The sequence below is a fragment of the Lepus europaeus genome, chromosome 5 (genome assembly GCF_033115175.1).
Source record: "Lepus europaeus isolate LE1 chromosome 5, mLepTim1.pri, whole genome shotgun sequence".
NCBI lineage: Eukaryota > Metazoa > Chordata > Mammalia > Lagomorpha > Leporidae > Lepus > Lepus europaeus.
Window position 1 is genome coordinate 32,737,716 of NC_084831.1, and position 21,362 is coordinate 32,759,077.

The window sequence follows — 21,362 nt, forward strand, 5'->3', positions numbered from 1 at the left end:
GTTTACTCCCCAAATGCCCCAATGGCCAGAGCTGGGCCGATCTGGTGCCAAGAACCAGCAGCTTCTTTTGGGTCTCCCACATGGGTGCAGGGGCCCAAGTACCTGGGCCATCTTCTGCTGCTGTCCCAGGCCATTAGCAGGGAGCTGGATCAGAAATGGAGAAGCCAGGACATAACTAGTGCTCGTATAGGATGCTGGTGGCCCCAAATCAGTAATTATCAATTCCATCTCCTTATACATTCGCTGTTTTTTTTTTTTTTTTTACTCTTCTAGTTATTTGGAGATGTATCATGAAATTATGTAGATTATAGCTACCCTAATGTATCAGCATGATTTTTAAAGGAAGGCCTGCATATTTGCCTCTAAAAACAGCACCATTAATTGGGAGTTTGGGAGCTGGGTTACTATAAGGAGCCAATTTTGGGGCAGAGGAAGAACCCTAGAGACATGTGATAGAGTGACATGTGATAGAGTGAAAGAGGAAGGAACCGAGAGGTCCCCTGCAACCGCTGCACTGAAGCCAAGCAGAGGACAGATAGGGAGGAACTGGGCCTCGGAGGGAAGTGGGCCTCAAGGACACGGGGCCTCATCTCCCAGGCAGTTTCCACTCTTCTGTGGTGACTTCTTCCCTATCGCCCCTCCTCCCCACAGCCAAGCATTCTCTTGTCTGGGCTCTCACATATTTCTCTATTATAACGCTTCTCATGGTTAGCTGTTTCAGACCTGGGCCTATCATCCACCAGAGTACTTCAAAAGTTCATGGAAAATGGAGTAAAATTTATTTTGGGGCAAAAAAAATTTGAAATCCATGCATTGGGGGGTATTCATGGGAAATTAATATTTTGAAAAAGTTATGCACAGATTTATTTGGGCACCAGAACAAACTTCTCTTTTAATTCCATTTTTTTTCCACAAACTTTCTGAAGCACTCTCTCCACTCCTGGCCATTGTTTGGCAATAGTCTCTGACATGTGGTAAAGGTCCAAGAAATGTTTGCTAAAAGAATATGGCTTGGTAATTTATAGGACTTTTCATCTCAGCTGGGTTTCCTGAAGAGTGGAGAATTATGGGATAGCATTACTGAAAGGCTCTAGGTTGTCTTCGTAGGTTTTGTGGGTAAGAAATAGGGGTGTGGACTTAGGAAAACTGAAACAGAGGCAAAGCTCAGCAGAAAAAATAAATATCCTAAGTGAGAGCAAAAACCATGGTGCTGTTGAATCAAAATCTCCCAGCAGGGAAGGAAGACGCATGACGCTTCCTACTCTGCCCTGGGCTTCAGCTCCCTTGTGTTGGGCTTGGCAGAGGACTGCGCAGCTAAGCAGTCAAAGGGATGACAGAGGAGCTTAGCAGTTCCCAGAAGCCAGGGTGGAAAAACTGACTTTCTGCCGTAACACTGCCCCTCTGGATTACTTCTTCTGGCAAGTCTTCAAGCAATATACTTATTTATTTTCTGTTTGGGAGAAGTTAAGCGGGAAGACAGTAGGAGAGAGAACTCTGTTTTGAGGCTTAAACAGAGTCTGATTTATTCTTCTTGGGTGTTCTTCCTGGCAGAGGACCCTTTGAGGAACAGAATACCTTCACGTTTCCCCAGAGACTACAGGTTTCCTGTAGGAACCACAACACCCTGTCAGAAATCAGGTGGAGAAGGTCTGCCTCTCTGGCTAGCGGCCAAACCAGCCTCCGAGCGCTTACCTGAGATAACCTCGCCACCATGGCCTTGTTTGAGGAAGCTGAAGACAGTTTTCTGGTGATGAGCACAGTCAATGCAAGCCTGGACAGCCTGTTGCAGCACCACCGAGGCACGGGCGGGCCCAAAATGGTCAGGGAGCTGCTGGACCTTCTTCTTATCTAAGTGGGGGCCTGTGCTGCCGTTCTTGTTCAAGTAGATACAAACTGTAGAAGACAAAGAATCAAAGAACCTTGAAGATCTCCAGTGTTCTCTTCCATGGTTTACACCCTGCGCTTTGGTCCCCAGCAGGATATCCAGCAGCTGAGCTGGTAAGACCGTGTGGGACATGCAGGGGCTGGAGCTTCCAGAGAGGCTGCACGCCTGATGCTGCCAGCCCAAACTGCATGACTGACCAAAGGCACTGGGAATCCAGTCTGCTGCGAGAACAACCCAGACCAAAGGGTAAGACAGAATTTGCATTTTGTCTTGTGTGCACTGAAAATAAAATTAAACAAGTTCCCAGATGTCTGGACTTGAATTTTCTGTGCTTGGTTACTTCGCATACTCTTCATACTTACCACTTCGTATGTTAACGGAGCTATGGAGCCATGGCAATAGCAGTAAAGTGTGTGTATGTGTGTGGTGTGTGCATGTGTGTATGTGTGTTACCCTTTGGAAGTGGAATGGTCACACTGCTGGCCACTTTCCCTGTTTTCTCTTCTAAGCCTTAGAATCCATTTGCTTATCTTCCAAATCAGCCCTTGGGCCCAAAGAAAGTAGTAAAAGTAGGAAGAAATGGAATAAACAAAAACCATGAAAAAGGCCTGAAGGTCCCATTTATGTATTTGCTTGTTTGGGTAGTTTCTCATCTCAAGACAGCTGGGCACTCACCTGGTTGCACCCCTGCACCTGGCACTGTGGAGAGGAAGGAACAGAGTGGGCACACCCTGAACAGTTTTCCTTTGTGTCTGGAGAGGCCCCACGCAGCCTGGTCAGCAGTGACATTCTCTCCCCTTATCTGTGGACCAGAGGGGTTCTTTCCTTTCTTGCACTGTTGTGTGTGGGGGTGCTCCCTGAATGAAGGGATAGGAGGACAAGTTTTTTTGCTATTAAAGACAAACAAGATAATAGTAGTAGCTGTGGGGGCTACTGATGGATGGCAGGGTCACCATCTGAGAACCAAGCAGGCTGAGCTAAAGGCCCTCTGCAGACTCTCCAGCTTCATAATTCTGAGAAGCAACATGGAGAGAATAAAACAGAAAATAGTGGGGAAGTAGGAAGTGAAAGGTTACAGTAGAAAGACAGAAGAAATGGGTAAATGACACTGAATATATGCATTTAACTTTCTTCTCTCCTAAAACTCACTAAGATGAGCCAGAGTAAGAGAACACAGCAACTTACACACCCTTAAATAAATATACACACTTTAAAAAATTTTGGAAGCTGGAAAGCAGATTAGAAAAATCGCAACTGACTTAGAAGAACCAAGAAAGCAATTCATAAAAGGTGTAAACACCGGCAGATGAAGTGTTTCTGGAGGTTGGTGTGATGGTGGATCCAATAAAAGGACTGGCTGAGGTCTATTGAGAAATTGGATTTTCATGTCTGGTAATGTGACACTTCTACTGAAATAACTGAAAATTCAGGAACTCAAAAAGAAGGAGTAAGTGAAAACGAGTATCTATGAAAATACATAATAGTGTTTATAGAAGTTCAGTCATAACAACCTTAAACTAGAAGCAGGCCAAATGTCCTCCAATAAGTGAACAGATACATAAATTGTGGTGTATCCTTTTAGAGCAGTACCTTTTGGGAGTAAAAAAAGAATGAATGACTAAAAGGCACAACAGCACAGTGATTGTCAAAAACATTATTTTAGGTGAAATAAACCAAACACAAACAAGTACACACAGTGAGTTTCATTAAGTTCACGAATAGAAAAATCTAATCTCTGGTGATAAAAAGCAGACTACAAATGAAGAAGTAGAGACTGACTGTGAGGAAGCATGAGAGAACTCCGGAGGGTGGCAGAAATATCTTCATCTCAATTAAGATTTAATTACGCAGCAGCTTACATTTATTAAACTTGTCATATTGTATACTTAATATTTGACCTTCCACTGATGTAAACTTTACCTTGCATAGTAATGCACAGAAAGGAAAAAAATACAGCCAGCCTGGTGATGATTAAAAAATATAGTGAAATAGGGGCTGGAGCTGTGGCACAGGTTAATCCTCCAACTGTGGTACCGGCATCCCATATGGGCGCTGGTTCTAATCCTGGCTGCTCCTCTTCCAACCCAGCTCTTGGCGGTAGCCTGGGAAAGCAGTAGAGGATGGCCCAAGTGTTTCGGCCCCTGCAGCTGCGTGGGAGACTGGGAGGAAGCACCTGGCTCCTGGCTTCGGATCGGCAGGGCTCTGGCTGTTGTGGCCATTTGGGGAGCGAACCAATGGAAGGAGGACCTTTCTCTCTGTCTCTCCCTCTCCCTGTCTGTAACTCTACCTCTCAAATAAATAAATAAAAAGTCTTTTTAAAAAATAGTGAAATACAAAACCTTTAAAAGTCTGTCAGTTTTAAAACATGGCCCCAAAATTCTTTGCCATTCCTCCTTGTTGATCTGTCACATTTGACTAACAGGCAGACAATGGTAGAGAACAACACTACGTTAGATTCTAGGTATGGCAATTAAGAAACTGGCAGCTTCCACTTCTTGTTTCTTGGGTCACTCATTCTAGGATCCCAACTACCGTGCATAAGGAAGCAAAACCATCACGTGGAGAGGTTCACATGGAGACAAACCACAGCCTAAACCAACTTGTCAGTCACACAGTGGAAATGGATTCTCCAGTCCTGGTCAAGCCACTTCAGTTGACACTGCATGAAACAGAGACAGGTCTCCATGCAGCCTTGCCCACATTGTTGATTCAAGCCATGAAGTTTTATGATGGTTTGTTGTATACAGAAGATTACTGGAACAGATTCCAGTAGCACACATAGGTGCTTCAGTAACAAAAGCCTAACTCAGGCACTGGTTTTGGAATAGGTTAGCAGGAAGAAGCATGAAGGGCCACAGAGAGTGAAAACTGAGAGTCTCCAGGAGAATTTTTTAAAGAAGCCTGAAGGTCCTTAAGGAGGCTGTCAACAAAGGTTTAAAGAAAAGTAAAGAAATCTTCCTGGAAGACAGAGACAGGGAATACTTGCTACGAAGTGTCTGAGAATTTGATGGCATTGTTGCCTGCAGTAACATGGAAATAGGAAATGTTCCTAAGGAACTGAAGGAAACAGCTGAGGAGGTTTGCAGACAGCATCATGAAAATGCCATCTGGGCGCTTCTTATCGAATGTAACGAAATGTAAGAGGGCAGATGAACTCACAAAAATGTACACATACATACACCTGGGATTTGTAGAGTTAACAAATAAAATTGCTTCTCATTTCCAGTCTCTCTAGAAGGCAAACAACTATAAATTAAGTAAGGGCCAAAGATCAACTCTAGATTGGGATAATACAATCCTTTCTTAAGATGTTAGAAAGATCTAAAACTATGCTTCATAGACTCATTTAGTGCAGAAAGTCTCTATGAATATTAGGGGAATGACCTGCAGATGCTTGCCCATAACAGGAAATTTAAGCATCTTAAGGGTATTGTCCCAGAGCAGCTGCACAGGAGGCCCTAAGCAGAGAAGGGCTTATCTTTGAGAGATCTGTGGTTGGTTGTGCCGTTTGTTTAATGAGGTGATTCTGACAGTATTCAAAGAAAACTCCTCAAATTTCTAAGAGAATCATTCTGGCAGAAGCTTTGCCAGCTTGGACTAAAAGGGACAGAGATGGTACAAAATGGGAAAAATCCTTTAGATCCCTGACCTTTCACAGGCAGGAGGAAAACTGAGAAGACAATTTTAGTTTCGCATGGGAAAGAAAGGATGATACAGAGGGGAAAACTAAGATGCATAGAAAATAATTCCTAGGAAGTAACAGTGGACCTAACTAAGGAGTTGGCAACATGTGCCTAGGTGCATTCCAGAATTTCTACACATCAGTGAATACTGCATGCCCCAATTTTCCTTCCTTTTGAATGGGAATTATAAAAGTTACCTTATGCCCATCCCACAACTGTATGTTGTGAATGTGGTGAGCACACAACTTGTTTCTTTAGTTCACAGGTCATCAGATAGAGAAAAATCACACACGGAGAAGAGTGGACCTGACGTGCACATCTGAGTGGCCTATGTGCACCTGGACCTGATTTAGATGATGAGATCCTGGTCCTTGAACCTGATGCTGTAAAGGGATGAGACTTTTGGTTTTTTTTTATGAGAAACCTTGTGAGGGGGAAGAATTAAGTTTGCAGAAAGGAACAAAAGGAACAATATAAGTAATTAATGCCCAGAAAGTAGACTAATGTGTTTTAAAATACGGTCTATAATTCTTTGCCCCTCCTCTCATCAGGAAGTGGGGTCTATTCTCTTCTTGATGGACCATTAGAGTATGGTGGAAATGATGCTATGCTTAGTTTGGGCTGAGGTCTTCAAAAATGGTAGACTCCACTTCCTGCTTCTTGGGACACCTGCTCTTGGAACCAAGCATCCATGATATAAGGGAATCCAAGATATCTTTTGGAGAGGATTTTGTGAGAACTAATGATATCCAGCACCAATTTTGCTAGCTACATGAATGATCAATACTTAGCCCCAATTAAGCCACCCCAATTGATGCCATCAGGAACAGATAAGTTGCCTTAATTTTAAGATAGCAGAATACACTGATACTCTCTAACTAATGCTTATCATCTTGTTTTAAAAATCTTCCTGGTGCTAAAGTCATAAACATATTTTTGTATATTGTTATGCTTTGATTTTCTCTTGCATCCCTGAAATCAAAATTGGGAGTTGTTAAAAAAAAAAATCAGAGAAAGGTTCTGGCACATAAGGAGCTTGAAAGTAATTACTCAATTCTTAACAAGTAGAAGCTGAACAGATGAAAAATCAACAATTTTTTTTAGATATGGAAGGATAAGGTCTTAGGGAAAACCACTGCACCTCACATTTGGAGAAACACAACAGAGAGAATCACAACTCAGAGGAGCAGGAATACCTCTGGGACCCAGGAGGGGGTAGGAAACCTACACTGTACTGGGTGAACTGCTAGAGGCTTTGTTAAAAACACTGCCACGTCCCAGTCGTGGCATGGGGGAGTCTTAAAGTTTTGTGTCTGACCTCCAGGAGCTCAGCTAGTTTCTCACAATAAAATTCGGAGAAGAATCCCCTGGAGCTTTCGGCAGTGGTCAGAGTGGAGAGGTGGGGAGTGCAGGTGAGAAGCAGCACTCTGAAATACACCAGAGGGCTTTGTACTCAACAAAGTCTTCTTCCCTCAGGAAAGACTATTTTATCACAGCCTAACTAATGGGCATTTTTCAGAGCCATTTCTGGCAGAGGGGTGTGGGGTGAGGTCCAGCCCACTCCAGCTTCCCACGTGGGAGAAGGGAAACATGTCACTGTACTACTCTGGCTGTCCTGTCCAACCTGAGGAACACCATGAACACAGCGTGAGGGCGTAGGCTCAATAAAGGAATGAGATCTCATTACAGGACTACAGAATGCTTCTCCTTCCCCATGCCTTACCACCACACCACTAAAGTCCTATGTAATACGGACCTTTTATCTAGGACATCAGGTCCCGTTATCAAGAAAAAAAGCACGCAATACAGCATACTCAAAGACAAAAAGCACCGTCTGAAGACAGAGTGGGGCTCAGAGGCAGATCCAGATATGGCAGGGATGTTGGAATGATCAGACTGGGAATCTAATACGGTTCTAATACGCTAAGCAATCTAATGGATAAAATAGGCAATATGCAAGAACAGACAGGTAATGTAAGCAGAAGGATGGAAATTCTAAGAAAGAATCTAAGAAAAGAAAACTAGAGGCCAAGAACTAACAGACAAGCAACGCCTTTGAAGGACTCATTAGTAGAGCGACAAATGGCTGTGGAAAGCATTACTGAGCTTGAGGATGTCTCAACAGAAACTTTTCGAATTCAAAAGAAAAAAAGACTGAGAGAGAAATCATAATATCCAAGAACCGTGGGACAACTGCAAAAGGTATAATATATGTACGATGGTAATAACAGATGAAGACAAAGAGAAGGCACTGAAGCAAAGGGCGGAGACTCTCCCCACTTAGTGACAGACACCGAACTGCAGATCCAGGAAGCTCAGAGCACACGAGGCAGAAAACATACCAAAACCCCTACACCTATGTGCATCATTTTCAATCTCAGAAAATCAAAGGTAAAGAAAAAAATCTTGAAGACAGAGGAGAGAATCCCAACTCATTTATAGAAGAATAAATAAAAATAAGCACACCTAACATCTCCTCAGAAATAATGCAAGCAAAACGAGGCAGAGTGAAATATTTAAAACATTGGGAAGAAAAAACCCATAACCTAGGATTCTGCACTCTTGTGAAATTATCCTTCAAATATGAGGGAGAAATAAAAACAAATTCTAAGAGTTTGTTGGCAGTAGACCTGCCTTGTAAGAAATGTTTAAAGTACTTTAGAGAGAAGGGAAATGATACAAATCTGAAACTTACTTCTAAAGGAATTATATCAGAGAAGTAAGTGAAGATAAAGTAAAAACTTTTACTTTTCTTATTCTTAATTGATGTAACTGGTAAAAGTTTTGTTCAAAATAATAATGGCAATAATGTATTTTATTATATGTGCTTGTGTATGTTTATCTGTAAGTGAAATGATTAATAATAACACGAAGAATGAAAAAAAAATTAGGATTATAAGGCATCAAGCTACCTGTGAAGTAACATAGTGTTATTTGAAAGTGAACCTGGATTAATTTTTAGTGTACATTGCAAACCCCAGAGTAACCACCAAGTAGAAATTAAAAATTATAAATTATGTTAAGAAAGGAGAGAAAATGAGTCATAAAATGCTCAATTAAAATCAGAAAAGACAGAAAAAGAGGAGAAAATAAACACAGGAAAAAAGAAGGACAGCAAAGAGAAAATAGTAACAAATATGGTGGGCATTAATCCAATTATATCAATCACTTTAAATTCCAGAGGTTTAAAAATATCAATTAAAATAGAGACAGATTTTCAGAATATATCAATAAACAAGTCCCAATTATATTTATCTACAAGAAACTGAAAAATTCATGTAGATCAAAATTAGATGGGTGGTGAAATATACAGCATACTAACATTAATCAAAAGAAGGCAGAAATAGCTATATTAGTCACAGAGCAGAGTTCAGAGTAAGGAAAATCATCAGGGAAAGTGAGAGGTTTACATACTGATAAAGAGATTCATTCTTCAAGAAGACACATCAACTCTTAACATGGTTGTACTTAACAACACAATATCAAAATTTGAAAGTGAACCTGGATTAATTTTAAGTGTACATTGCAAACCCCAGAGTAACCACCAAGTAGAATTTAAAAATTATAAATTATGTTAAGAAAGGAGAGAAAATGAATCATAAAATACTCAATTTTATGGAAGGCTTAGTGTTAAAGATGCTGTTTGGGATGCCCACATTCTATAATGGAGTACCTGGGTTCAGTTTCTGGTTCTGGTTCCTATCCCCAGTTTTCTGGCAATGGAGGTGCTTGGAGGCAGCAGTGAGGGCTTATGTGTTTGGGTTCCTGCTATCCACAAAGGAGCCATAGATTGTGTTTCCAGTTCCTGGCTTCAGCCCTGGCCCAGATTCAGTTGCTGGCACTTGGGGAGTGACTGATAGATGGAAGTGCTCTCCCTCTGTATCTGTCTTGCTCTTTCTTTTAAATTAATAAGCGATACACAAGATAAGCACAGATAAAAATCCAAGGAAAAATAGTTGAATCCATTATTATAGTTCATTTCTATCAGAAATGAACACATTCAGCATACAGAAAATCACTACAGACATAATTGAATTTAATAGCATCACCAACAACTGGGATATGACTGAAATCTATCAAGTATTTCATCCAACAATATCATAATACATATTCTCCAGTTCATGTTGAATATTCACCAAAACAGACATTCTGGGCCATAAAACACACCACAGCAAATTTAAAATAATAGAAATCACAGTCTTCTCTCAGGCTACAGTGGAATTAAACTAAAAATAAATAACAGAAAGGTAGATAGAAAATTCCAAAATATGTGATTAAATAATACATTTATACTTCTAAGTAACATGTGGGTCAAAGAAGAAATATCAAGAAAAAATTAAAAATTTTTTTAACTAAATGAAAATACAATTTATCAAAATGTGTAGGATACAACAGTACATAGAGATAAATTTATAGCACTGAATAAATACATTAAAATATCTAAAGTTTAGTCATCTAAACTTCTACCTTAGGAAATCAGAAAAAGATGAGGAGGTCTGGCGCTGTGGTGCAGTGAGTCAAGCTGCTGCTTGTGATGCCAGCATCCCACGCTGGAGTGCTAGTTTGAGTCTTGGCTGCTCTGCTTTCCAGCCAGCTCCCTGTTAATGTGCCTGGGAATGCAGTGGATGATGGCCTAAGCGTCTGGGCCTTTGTCACCCACCTGGGAGACCTGGATGGAGTTCCTGGCTTCTCTCTGGCCTGGTCATTGTGGTCATTTGGGAAGTAAACCAATGAAAATGTCTGTCTCTTTTTCATACTGTCATTCTGCCTTTCAAATACATAAATAAATTTTAAAAAAAGAAAATAGGTGAGCAAATTAAATGCAAAGTAGGCAGAAGATAAAAATAAAAATTACAGCCCTCTCATGGGAACTTCTGCCCTTACCAGAAGATGGGCAACAGACTCCACCCCAAGATGGCAGCCTCCATGGCCTGCTACATGCCTGATTAATAGAGTAACTTTTTATTATTATTTTTTAATTGTAGGTTATTATTTTGGACTCTGTGCTGGTCTTTATAGTTTTAGCTTATGCTGGTGGCAGCTTCCAGACTGGTCTTTCTTGTTTTGGCTTACACTGACAGCTTTAATGCTTGTCTTTATTATTTTAATTTTTTATTTTAGTTATTTGTTTTGCTTTATGAAGCAGCACCAAAAAATAACAAAAAGGAAAAATTTTTTTAAAACCCCTCACCAGACTTGGTAAAATAATGGACCCTATTTGGTACACAAAGAGAGATACTAAGGTGTCAGAATTATAACTAATACAATGCATCCAACTTACATGCTTAAGGAATTATAACTAATGCAACTATCCATGCCACATGGCTAAGGATAATAAGGCTTATAAAGAGCCGTGTCTGGTTTTATCTTCTCAGGTCCTACAGAGAAACTATAAAGCCTGTATAGTTTTGCATACACCCCTATGGAATTAACTTCTAAGGGTACAGTTTAAAAACTTGCCATGGGATCTCAAATCCCTTTGAGCTAGATAGTAAAAGTAACATCTTAAGTGTTAAAGTGATCATATAAATAGGATTAAGTGTCTGGTAACAATAATAAAGAGGATTGAAGAGCAGTAAATGCTCCAACATGGGAAGCAGTCCATACAGCAGACTCATAGAATGACAACTGCTGTAAGTAACGCTCAGTGTCCTCAGAATCAGCCCTAAAGGCATTCTGGTCTGGCTGAAAAGCCTATGAGAGCACTTCAGGCATGGAAAGCCAGGGTACTTGTGGGAAAAGTATCCCCACATGGAGGACCTCCCTGGGAGAGATCCCAGTGGAAAGAAGTGGTCATCAAAGAAGAATGTACTTTTCTCCAAAGGGAGGAAAGAACTTCCACTTTACACATGGCCTTGTCTGAATACTTAGAGTTTGTAAGTATTCAAAAGGCTTCCATAGCCTAGGCTGCTCATATCAAGGGCCTTGAGTGATCATTGATATCATACATAAGAGTGTTAATTGTTAAATTAACAAGAGTCACTGTGTACTAACTTCCCATGCAGGACTTCTGTCCTCAAAGAGTTACAGTATGAGAATAAGTGGTAAAACTTGTGTCCAAATATTTACTTTGATCTAGTGTGTTATATCCTCATGTATCATAAATTTTAGTTATGTCTAAGTGTCCAACTCCATTGCCTATATTCTTAGATGTTTCTTTTAATTTTATTTATTTATTTATTGACAGGCAGATTTAGACAGAGAGAGAGAGAGAGAAAGGTCTTCCTTCCGTTCGTTCACCCCCCCAAATGGCTGCTACAGCCGGCGCACTGCGCCGATCCGAAGCCAGGAGCCAGGTGCCTCCTCCCAGTTTCCCATGTGGGTGCAGGGCCCAAGCACTTGGGCCATCCTCCACTGCCTTCCCGGGCCACAGCAGAGAGCTGGCCTGGAAGAGGAGCAACCGGGACAGAATCTGGCGCCCTGACCGGGACTAGAACCTGATGTGCCGGTGCCGCAGGCGGAGGATTAGTCTAGTGAGCCGTGGCACCAGCAAACAAAGAATTCTTAAAATTCAACTATATGGGACCTGTGGCATGGCAGGTAAAGCTGCCACTGGTGATGCGAGCATCCCTTACGTGCACTGGTTCAAGTCCCAGCTACTCCATGTCTTCTTCTTTTTTTTTTTCAGATTATTTATTTATTTACTTGAGAGGTAGAGTTACAGACAGTGAGAGAGAGAGAGACAGAGAGAAAGGTCTTCTGTCCATTGGTTCACTTCCCAATGGCCGCAACACCTGGAGCTGCGCTGATCCAAAGGTGTTGGATGCCAGGTGTTTCTTCCCGGTCTCCCATGCTGGTGTAGGGGCTCAAGGACCTGGGCCATCTTCTACTGCTTTCCCAGGCCACAGCAGAGAGCTGGATTGGAAGAGGAGCAGCCAGGACTAGAACTGGCACCCAAATGGGATGCTGGCACCGCAGGCGGAGGATTAACCCACTGCTCCAGGGCTCCGGCCCCTATTCTACTTCTGATCCAACTCCCTGCTAATGGCCTGTGAAAAGCAGTGGAAGATGGCCCAAGTGTTTGGGCCCCTGCCACCAACATGGGAGACCTGGATAAAGTTCCTGGCTCCTGGCTTTAGCCTGTGCCAGCACTGGCTATTGTGCCATCTGGGGAGTAAACCAGTGGATGGAAGATTGATCTCTTTTTCTCCCTTCTTTCTCTTTAACTCTGACTTTCAAAATAAATAAATAAATCTTTTTTTCTTTTTTAAACCCACCTATATGCATAAATAATACAATTAAAAAATGGACCAAAGACCTCAGCAGACACCTTATGAAATAAGATATATAGGATACAGTCAATAAACCCAATATCTTAAGTCATTAGGGAAACTTAAAACAATGAAATACCTCAATATATCTATTAGAATGGCCAAAATTTAGAACATGGACAATACCAAATGCTGATGAGAATGGGAAGCAACATGAACTCTCCTTCACTGCTGGCACAAAATGGCACAGCCACTTTTTTTTTTTTAAAGATTGATTTTATTTTATTTGAAAGGCAGAGATACAAGAGAGGGAGGAAAATACAGAAAGAGAGATCTTCTACCTGTTGGTTCACTCCCCAAATAGTCACAATGGCCAGGGCTGGGCCAGGCCAAAGCCAGAACCCAGGAATCCCAGCTAGGTCTTCCCTGTGGGTGGCAGGGGCCCAGTATTTTTTGTTGCCTTCCCAAATATAGTAACAGGGAGTTAGATGGGTAGTGGAGGAGCCACGACTAGAACTGGCACTCATATGGGATGCCAGCATGGCAGGTGGTGGGTGCCTTAATCTGAGGCACTACAATGAATTTTATAGCAGTTTTATTCATAATTGGCAAAACACAGAAGCAACCAAGACGTCCTTCAGTAAGTGAATGGATAACTGTGGTACGTCTAGACAATGTAGTATTATTCAGTGTTAAAAAGAAAGAAGATAATCAAGCCATGGATAGACATAGAACAAATTTAAATGCCTATTACTAAGTGAAATAAGCCAATTTGAAAAGGTAACATACTGTATGATTCTAACTTTATGACATTCTGGAACAGGTAAAACTACAGAGACAGTAAAAAGATTAGTAGTTTCCATGGTTAAGGGGGAAAAAGGGATGAATAAGAAAAGCACAGAGGATTTTTAGAGCAGTGAAACTATTTTGAATGAAACTATAATGTTAGATACATGTCCTTATACATTTGTCAAATCCCACAGAATGTAAAACATCAGGAGTAACACTATCATACACTGTGGACTTTGGATTATAATAATGTATCAATGTAAATTCATTGATTGTAACACACAGCCCTCAGGTGGTAGATGTCGGTGAATGGGAAGGCTCTGCACAAATAGGGATAGGGAGTATATAGTACTCTGTATCTTCCACTCAGTTTGGTTGTGAACCTAAAATTGCTCTAAAAAATAAAGTCTATTAAAAAAATTCAGAGAACAAAAAAGAACTCTTGATAGCCTACACAAATCTCCAAACATGGGGAAAAAGTATACAAACATTTCCTAAATGTATGTGAATAAATTTCCAAAATGTATATAAAATCTTTTATGAAGAGCATTTTGCAAAACCAGTGTTTCTACCACATGTGATTTGGGAAATGCCAATGAAATAATATAATTATATTTTAAAAGTAAAATAGCAGGGGGCTGGCACTGTGGTGTAGCAGGTTAAAGCCCTGGCCTGCGGTGACAGCATCCCATATGGGCACCAGTTAGAGTCCCAGCTGCTCCACTTCCAATCCAGCTCCTTGCTAATGCATCTGGGAAAGCAGTAGAAGATGGCCCAAATACTTGGGCCCCTGCACCTGCATGGGAGACCCAGAAGTAGCTCCTGGTTCCTAGTTTTGGATTGGCACAGCTCCAGCCATTGTGGCCATTTGGGGAGTGAACCAGTAGATGGAAGACCTCTCTCTCTCTCTCTCTCTCTCTCTCTCTCTCTGTATGTGTGTAACTCTGTCTTTAAATAAATAAAATAACTCTTTTTTTTAAAAAAAAAAGTAAAATGGCAGAAATGAAAAACTGTAGTTTGGAAGACATAGTTGAAGAGAGCCTGAAGGACGTTGAAAACACAAAGAGAGGGCAGGCATTTGGTGCAGTGTTTAAGACGCCACTCGGGACACCCATATCCCATTTGGGAATGGCTGGGTTTGAGTCCTGGATCTGTTCCAGTTTTCTGCTGATGTACACCCTTGGAGGCAGCAGGTGGTGGCTCCAGTAGTTGGATCCCTGCCACCCATGTGGGAGATCCAGACTGAGCCCCTGGCTCCTGGCTTTGGCCTGGCTCATCCCCAAATGCTGTTGTAAACATTTGGGGAGGAAATCAGCTGATGGGAGGCCTCTCTGTCTCTCTTTCTATGCCTTTCAAATAAAATAAATAAATACATAAAAATTTTTAAAAAGACAGAGACTAGGGATAGGATGAATAAAGGAGTATATGAAAATTAGAGGACTAGTTTAAAGAGGTTCAATAGCTGAATAACTGCTTTGCTAGAAAGTGTAGAGAAAAGGAAATGGGAGAAAATCATCAATGAAAAAATTTAAGTGAAAGTTTCTGGTATGGTGGGTAAAAATACATCCAAGGTAAAATTTCAGAATATTGGAGACGAGAAGACTCAACTTCAAAGCAAATAAAACTATGGATGTAAAATCTAAGAAAAGATTTACATGAGAAAACAGATGTGGAAAAGAGCAAACTGGGAACCTAATTTAACAGAAGAGAACTTAAGGGAACTCAGAAGGCTTCAGGGTAGGTTTCTTCTAGGTATGACATGGGTAGAATATATAATGTGCTCATAAAGAAAAACAAATATATAACAAAGAAAAAAATAAGATTTCCCCTGAAAACAAATGCCACAAAGGAAAAGTAATGATTGCATACTACATGGCTCAATTGAGAATGACATTTATTTCTTTATTTTTAAGATTTTGATTTATTTATTTGAAAGTCATTATATAGAGAGAAGGAGATATGTTTATATAAAGAGAGAGACTGTCCATCTGCCCCAGATGGCTAAAGGGCCAGCACTGGGCCAGGCTGAAGCCAGGAGCCAGAAGCTTTATCCAAGTCTCCCATGTGGGTGGCAGGAGCACAGTTGGGGCATCTTTCACAGCTTTCCCCAGGTCATTAGCAGGGTACAGCTGGGACATGAACTTGTACCCATATTGGATGCCAGTGTCACAGGCAGTGGCTATACCTGTTACCTCACAGTGCCACCCCCAAGATGGCATTTAGTTAGCTATAATAGCAAAACACTGGATTTTGAGCTATTCAATATAATATTACAGAATTGGGGTAGGGTAGGTAGTCTGTGTGTATGTGGGTGAGAGGCAAGGAGATTGAGAAGAGTTGAATTGTCATATTCTAAAGTGGATGGTCAGTAAAAAATGTCTCAAGTTTAAAAAAAGCAATATGAAGAACCTTCAAAAAGTCCATTACATGGAAAAACTATGTGAAGATTTCAGATTTTTTTTGCATAAAAATACTCATCTTTTAATTCCAATTCTCCATGAAATTGTCAAAGCATTCTTATATAAATATGCTACTTAGATACATGGAGGTAAAGAAAACAATCAGCTGAATGGAAAGTGATAGCCTCTGGGAAGAAATAATTGACAGGAAATGGGGGGGTCTGTTTTGTTTTTGCAGTAGGTTTTGTATCTCCTTCAGTTTATTTAAACTACGAGCATGTATCACTCTAATAAATATCTAAATAACTTCAAAATTTATTTGATATGTAGAGACAGGCCAGTGGATGGAAGATTTCTTTCCACTTTTCCCCTTCTCTATCACTCTGCTTTTCAAATAAATAAGTAAATAAATCTTAAAAACAAAAAGAAAAACACCAGAGGCATTGCAGTGGTGGCTGCATTACCGGAATGCTGCCAGGGTTCTGGACTGTGGAAGGGGTCACTAAGAAAGGGGCGCCACTAACCACGAAGGATGAATTTTACTCTAATCTGGGTCAGGGAACTCCTGGCATTGCCCACTCCAACTGCCGAACACTGAGTTCACAGAACACCCAACTTTCACTGAGAGTTTTGACAGAATGAAAGTTGCCTTGGAGACTATTTCCAATGCCAAAGAAAACATTTCTAAAAGATTCTATCTAGGTTTAAAAATGGACAAGGGGCTAGTTATTGGGCAAAACAAGAGAAAATGCAGACACTGGGGCAGGGACTTGGTGCAGCTAGGCTCTTCTCTGCTCTTACCTGTGGGGGCCTGCATGGCTGAGCTGGGGATGGTGGCAGCATCTTGGGGTACAGTGCTGGTATCCGGTTCAGGGGTGCTGGTTGTTGGTGAGCTGGGTGGTGGGTTCAGCAAAGTCCGAGGTTTCCTCTGTCAAAATGGATGGGTAAAAGTTTGCTACCCATGATAGGTAACTTGTCTTCTCATTCCTTTATTCCTAGCAATTAATTTACCCATGAAACAAAATTATATTTACCCATGAAAAAACTGTGCTTTACTTCTGTTTTCCACACAGCATCTGACCCAAAGCTGTACATATAGTAGATGCCTAGAAACAATTTCTGAATCTATGTACAAAATTCTGGTCTTCTTTGGAGCCAGAGTTAAATGCACTATCTTTTACACTTGACTCTATATTTTCATATGAAGTTCTATATTGTTTATTAGTTGGCAGAAAAAAGCTAACAGGGGGTAAAATGACATGGCTTAAGTTTCTTTGACATTACTTTGTTTATTCTCTCTCTGCTTTACTTTCTCTCCTAACTTTACAAACTACTTTCCTCGGCCTTCCTCCTCTTGAGCTTATTACCAGTCATTCTTTCCCTTAAACTTCCTACTCTAGTCATCTTTAACTGAATTACTTCTCTAAAAACCACATTTTTACTAGAAAGATATCACGTATGCCTGAAATACCCTTCCTTCTTTCATTTATCTTAAACATTGTTGTTTATCTGGGAAGACTTCCTAGTTTTTCTCTAATCAATCTCTTTTATGCTACCTCTTTACTCATTGCACCGGTCAGTGTGTCATCATTATGTGTTTACATACTGGTATCTCCCATTAGCCTGGAGGTCCTTGAGGGTCTGATTCCAAGCACCATTCCTAGCACGCTATTTGGTATATAATGAGTATTAATGAAGTAGGAATATAATGAGTATTAATGAAGAGCACAGTACAGATCACCAGTAATGGGCAAGCAATATAGATCATTTGAAAGCAATCTAAGTATCTTCTCTGTGCTATCCAAGGCGATCACTGGGGGAGAAAGATCTCAGAGGGTTCTTTCCAAGAGACAGTTTTCTAAAAGCCTTTCTGAATGTAAGGAAAATAGAACCATCACTGAGTTCCAGAAATCCCTTTTTACTAACGTCTCACTGTTGGGAGCTGGATACGCCTGTCTGCCTTCTGGGAGTGTGCTATCTAAACAGACTGCACTGAGGACAGGGGGCAAACATTAGATGGTCTTGCCTGTGAAAGTAATCACGCAAGCACTCATAAAGCATTAAAAACACACAATGGACATGGATATCTGCTCATACTTTCTGACAGTGCCAAAAATGAAAAATCCAAGTAAGAGTGAGGGAAGAAAGGAAATACCAGCTCAACTTTAATGAGTTGGTGGTAGGAGTCTGTGAGGTTCCCAAGGAAATAAACCTGTGAGTTAGGTGCGAGAACTGTGGAAGAAAGCAGAAAGAGGGCAGACACCACTATTTCAAATAGGTACAGATACATATAGTCTATTGACTATATTATTTCACTTCCATTTTATAGGTGAGAAAAGGAGGACTTAGAACCCTTTGAGCCTTACTCAAAGAAGTGTTCCCAAAGTCACACGGGTGGTGACAAGTGGCGATGAGACCTAAGTGTGTCTGGCTTTAAAGCCTGTGCTCTAGCCACACGACCAATCTGTTGCTTCAAAGAGGAACAGAAGGACCGCGGGTAAACTGGAAGGCCTACATATAACTGAAGGAGTAAGAAAAAGCCTGAGTCAAATGCTAAGGACATAAAATACAGGATAGGAAGAGAATGATTACTTTCAAGAAGGTTGGAAAGAGAACTTTGGTGACTATGTTCAAGACCTCCTGAGGAAGCAGAGCAGAGGTAATCATTATATCACAGGTCTTGGGTTTTGTAAGATCTTCAAAGCCATTTAATCCATCCATCCATCCATCCATCCAGCCTTCCATCCATCCAACACTTGTACTTCCCTTTCCCTGAAAACATGCCTCCTATAGAGTCATCCAGTCCCTGATAAAGTACCTCTAGTGACAGCCATTACTACTTTCATTCTGGGATAGATTTAACTGTTCCCTTTAGGTTGACAAAAAGCCTGTATGCCTGGACTTTTGCTCATGAGATCTGATTCTGTCTTAGGGGCCTCTCAAGCTAAGTTTTCCCTCTCTTCTGACTATCCTTAAAATGTTTCCACATCATCAAAAGCATGGCTTCTCAGACCTTGGCATCCTTAAGGCCTTCAATCTTTCCTTCACAACATGATATTGAGAACAAAGTAATGGAGACAAAAATGAATCAGGATCTAGGTTAGGAGTTAGTGATCACAGATCTGGAGTAGTATGTGTTATGCAGGAAGATTAGGAGGTGATACTGAGAATTCAAAGCCAATAAATGAGGTAACTGAGACTGATATCATCACCAAACTTATCCATTCACCCATCTATCATCCATCCCTTTTCCCTCCCTCCCATTCATCTTGCATATACTGAACATCTCTCAAGAGACTGAAATACAAGACAGTGAAGGACAAAAAGAGAAGATACGTTTTTGATATTAAAGAACTTATATTCTATAAGGACTGAAGTCAGTTAGAGCTAATAAGCAAACAAATCAACCAACCAATCAACCCTACGGAAGAACTTATAAGACTGGAATGGAGTGCCGAGGGAGAACTGGATATCATTTGCACACTGGCACTCAGGTGTTGTAACTCAAGCAGGCGATTTTGGGAGATTCCTTGATGGTTAGAAAGTAACTGAGGAGGTGATACTAATAGGAGTCTGAGGGAAGCTACTGAGAAGCCTTCTTTTCACATCAATGCTTTCCCTTAGGAAGATACCCATGAAAAACTGTTACTAAGAGGTAGTACTTTCAGCAACAGTACTCAGTGGACTCTCAACAGTCTTTTCCAACACTGAAGATAAGTATTGTGTCCCTCAGGAAATGTAGAGAACGAGTATATGGTAGGGCACAGAGACCTTGGAAAAGAGGATCTGAGGACCACTCAATGCAGCCTTTGGCACTTACTAGCTATGTGACTTCAGGGAGATAATTCCATATCTCTAGGTCTCAATCTATTTAACTGTAAAATAATGTTAACAGTGCTTATCTCCTTGAGTTTTGTGAGGATCATGTGATATGCATACAATGGTATCTAATGCACAGTCTGACACTTAGTAGGTATTCAATAATTTCTTTTTAAAAAAGAGATAGGAATAGCAGAAGAAATACATTATAGTTAGTTTGCTCTTTCTGTTCATGTGGTGGGCACCTACACTGAGATGATCAAGAAGGGCCTTCCATCTATGGAAGACATCAGAGCAGAATTCCTTTGATGCAGGCAGCTTTCAAAGTTAAAATTTGTTTCCTATTCTCATCATGATAGGTCTAACATTACCAACTCCTACGTAAGTAGCTACATAGGGATGATCATCTTTGAGAATTCTGTTAAAAGCATACACAAGGTAGAGAATAGGGCTATACATGCCCCTTTCCAAGATGGATGGATATGGATAAATTACCCACTTCTAATCCCTTATCCCTTCCTGGGAGACCCACATATTTACCTACCTTACTGCCAGGTTTGGGACCTCTCTTCTTTGGGAATTTCAAAGGTTCAGCTGACTTGGATGGGGTAGAGATGGGATGGGGAATTAGGGTCTTGGGTGTCCGGCCCCGCTTCTTTCCTGGTTTACGCCCCCTCTGCCCTGGTTGATGGTCCAAGACAGTTTTGGTGCTGCTGTGGATGCTGGGCTTCTCAGTGTTCACATCAGACGCAGGGTAGGGATTCTTTGGAATCACAACTGAAAGAAAAAGACTCATTCTATCACCCCTACTTCCCCCTGAATTCCCAGCCCTGTCAGAGGTTAAAAAAAAAAAAAAAAAAAAAAGACTTGCTACTCTGCTCAGGTAGTTTTGTCCCAAGAAGCTAGTTTTCTGGCATTTGACCTAAGTGTTCAGAAAATTTCAGATGAAAAGTAAATTTACATTGGCTAGAATTAGACATTTAAAATTATTTCTGTAAGATGCAAACAAAATACTAAAATTTTTTCCCTAAGGTTTCTTAGAGAAGTCCTGAGCCCTGAGTGAAAGTTGAAGCATGCAACATAACCATAGGTTCAGAGATGGAATGGCTCCTAGGAGCCTACAAATCCTCTCCTGCTAAGAATGATGTCTGAGGCTCAGAAAAGGATATGATACCTTCTCTGGGTTAAATAGTGAGTTGGAATAGGACTTCTATTTTGAAACAGGTCCCTGACAACCACGCCAGGGATTTTCTACATCAATCTACTTAAAGTTTTAGCATGAGGGGCAGTGAAAAACACACAAATACAAGTACCTCTCCTTACCTTAAAAACTTTTGTTCCCTGTTACCTTCTTTATTCTGATAGCCAAGGACTTTGTGATCCTGCCCCTGCATTGCTTTCCAGTTATTTCTGTGTTATTTCTTACCACCTAACCTCATGTTCTAGCGACTATATGTTGAGCTCTCTGTTAATCTTGGCCAGACATATATCAAAACTCAATTTTCAACACTCAATCTGGGACCACCTCCACTTAATGATGGCTTCTCTGACCACGCCCAGACTAATCCAATGCATT

The 21,362-nt window shown here is 40.9% G+C and overlaps 1 protein-coding gene across 14 annotated transcripts in view; it reads right to left on the reverse strand.

The window, feature by feature from the left end:
• SCMH1 (Scm polycomb group protein homolog 1) overlaps nucleotides 1-21,362 on the reverse strand; it is a 219,479-nt gene that overhangs the window by 15,660 nt on the left and 182,457 nt on the right. For 12 of the 14 annotated variants that reach the window (XM_062191074.1, XM_062191076.1, XM_062191063.1 and 9 more), the window contains 3 exons: nucleotides 20,331-20,563; nucleotides 16,769-16,895; nucleotides 1,693-1,893 (listed from right to left, as the gene is read on the reverse strand). In XM_062191074.1, coding sequence (XP_062047058.1) covers nucleotides 1,693-1,893; nucleotides 16,769-16,895; nucleotides 20,331-20,563 — 561 coding nt within the window. The remainder of the gene's footprint in view (nucleotides 1-1,692; nucleotides 1,894-16,768; nucleotides 16,896-20,330; nucleotides 20,564-21,362) is intronic. The other 2 variants (XM_062191075.1, XM_062191072.1) reach the window with 2 other exon arrangements.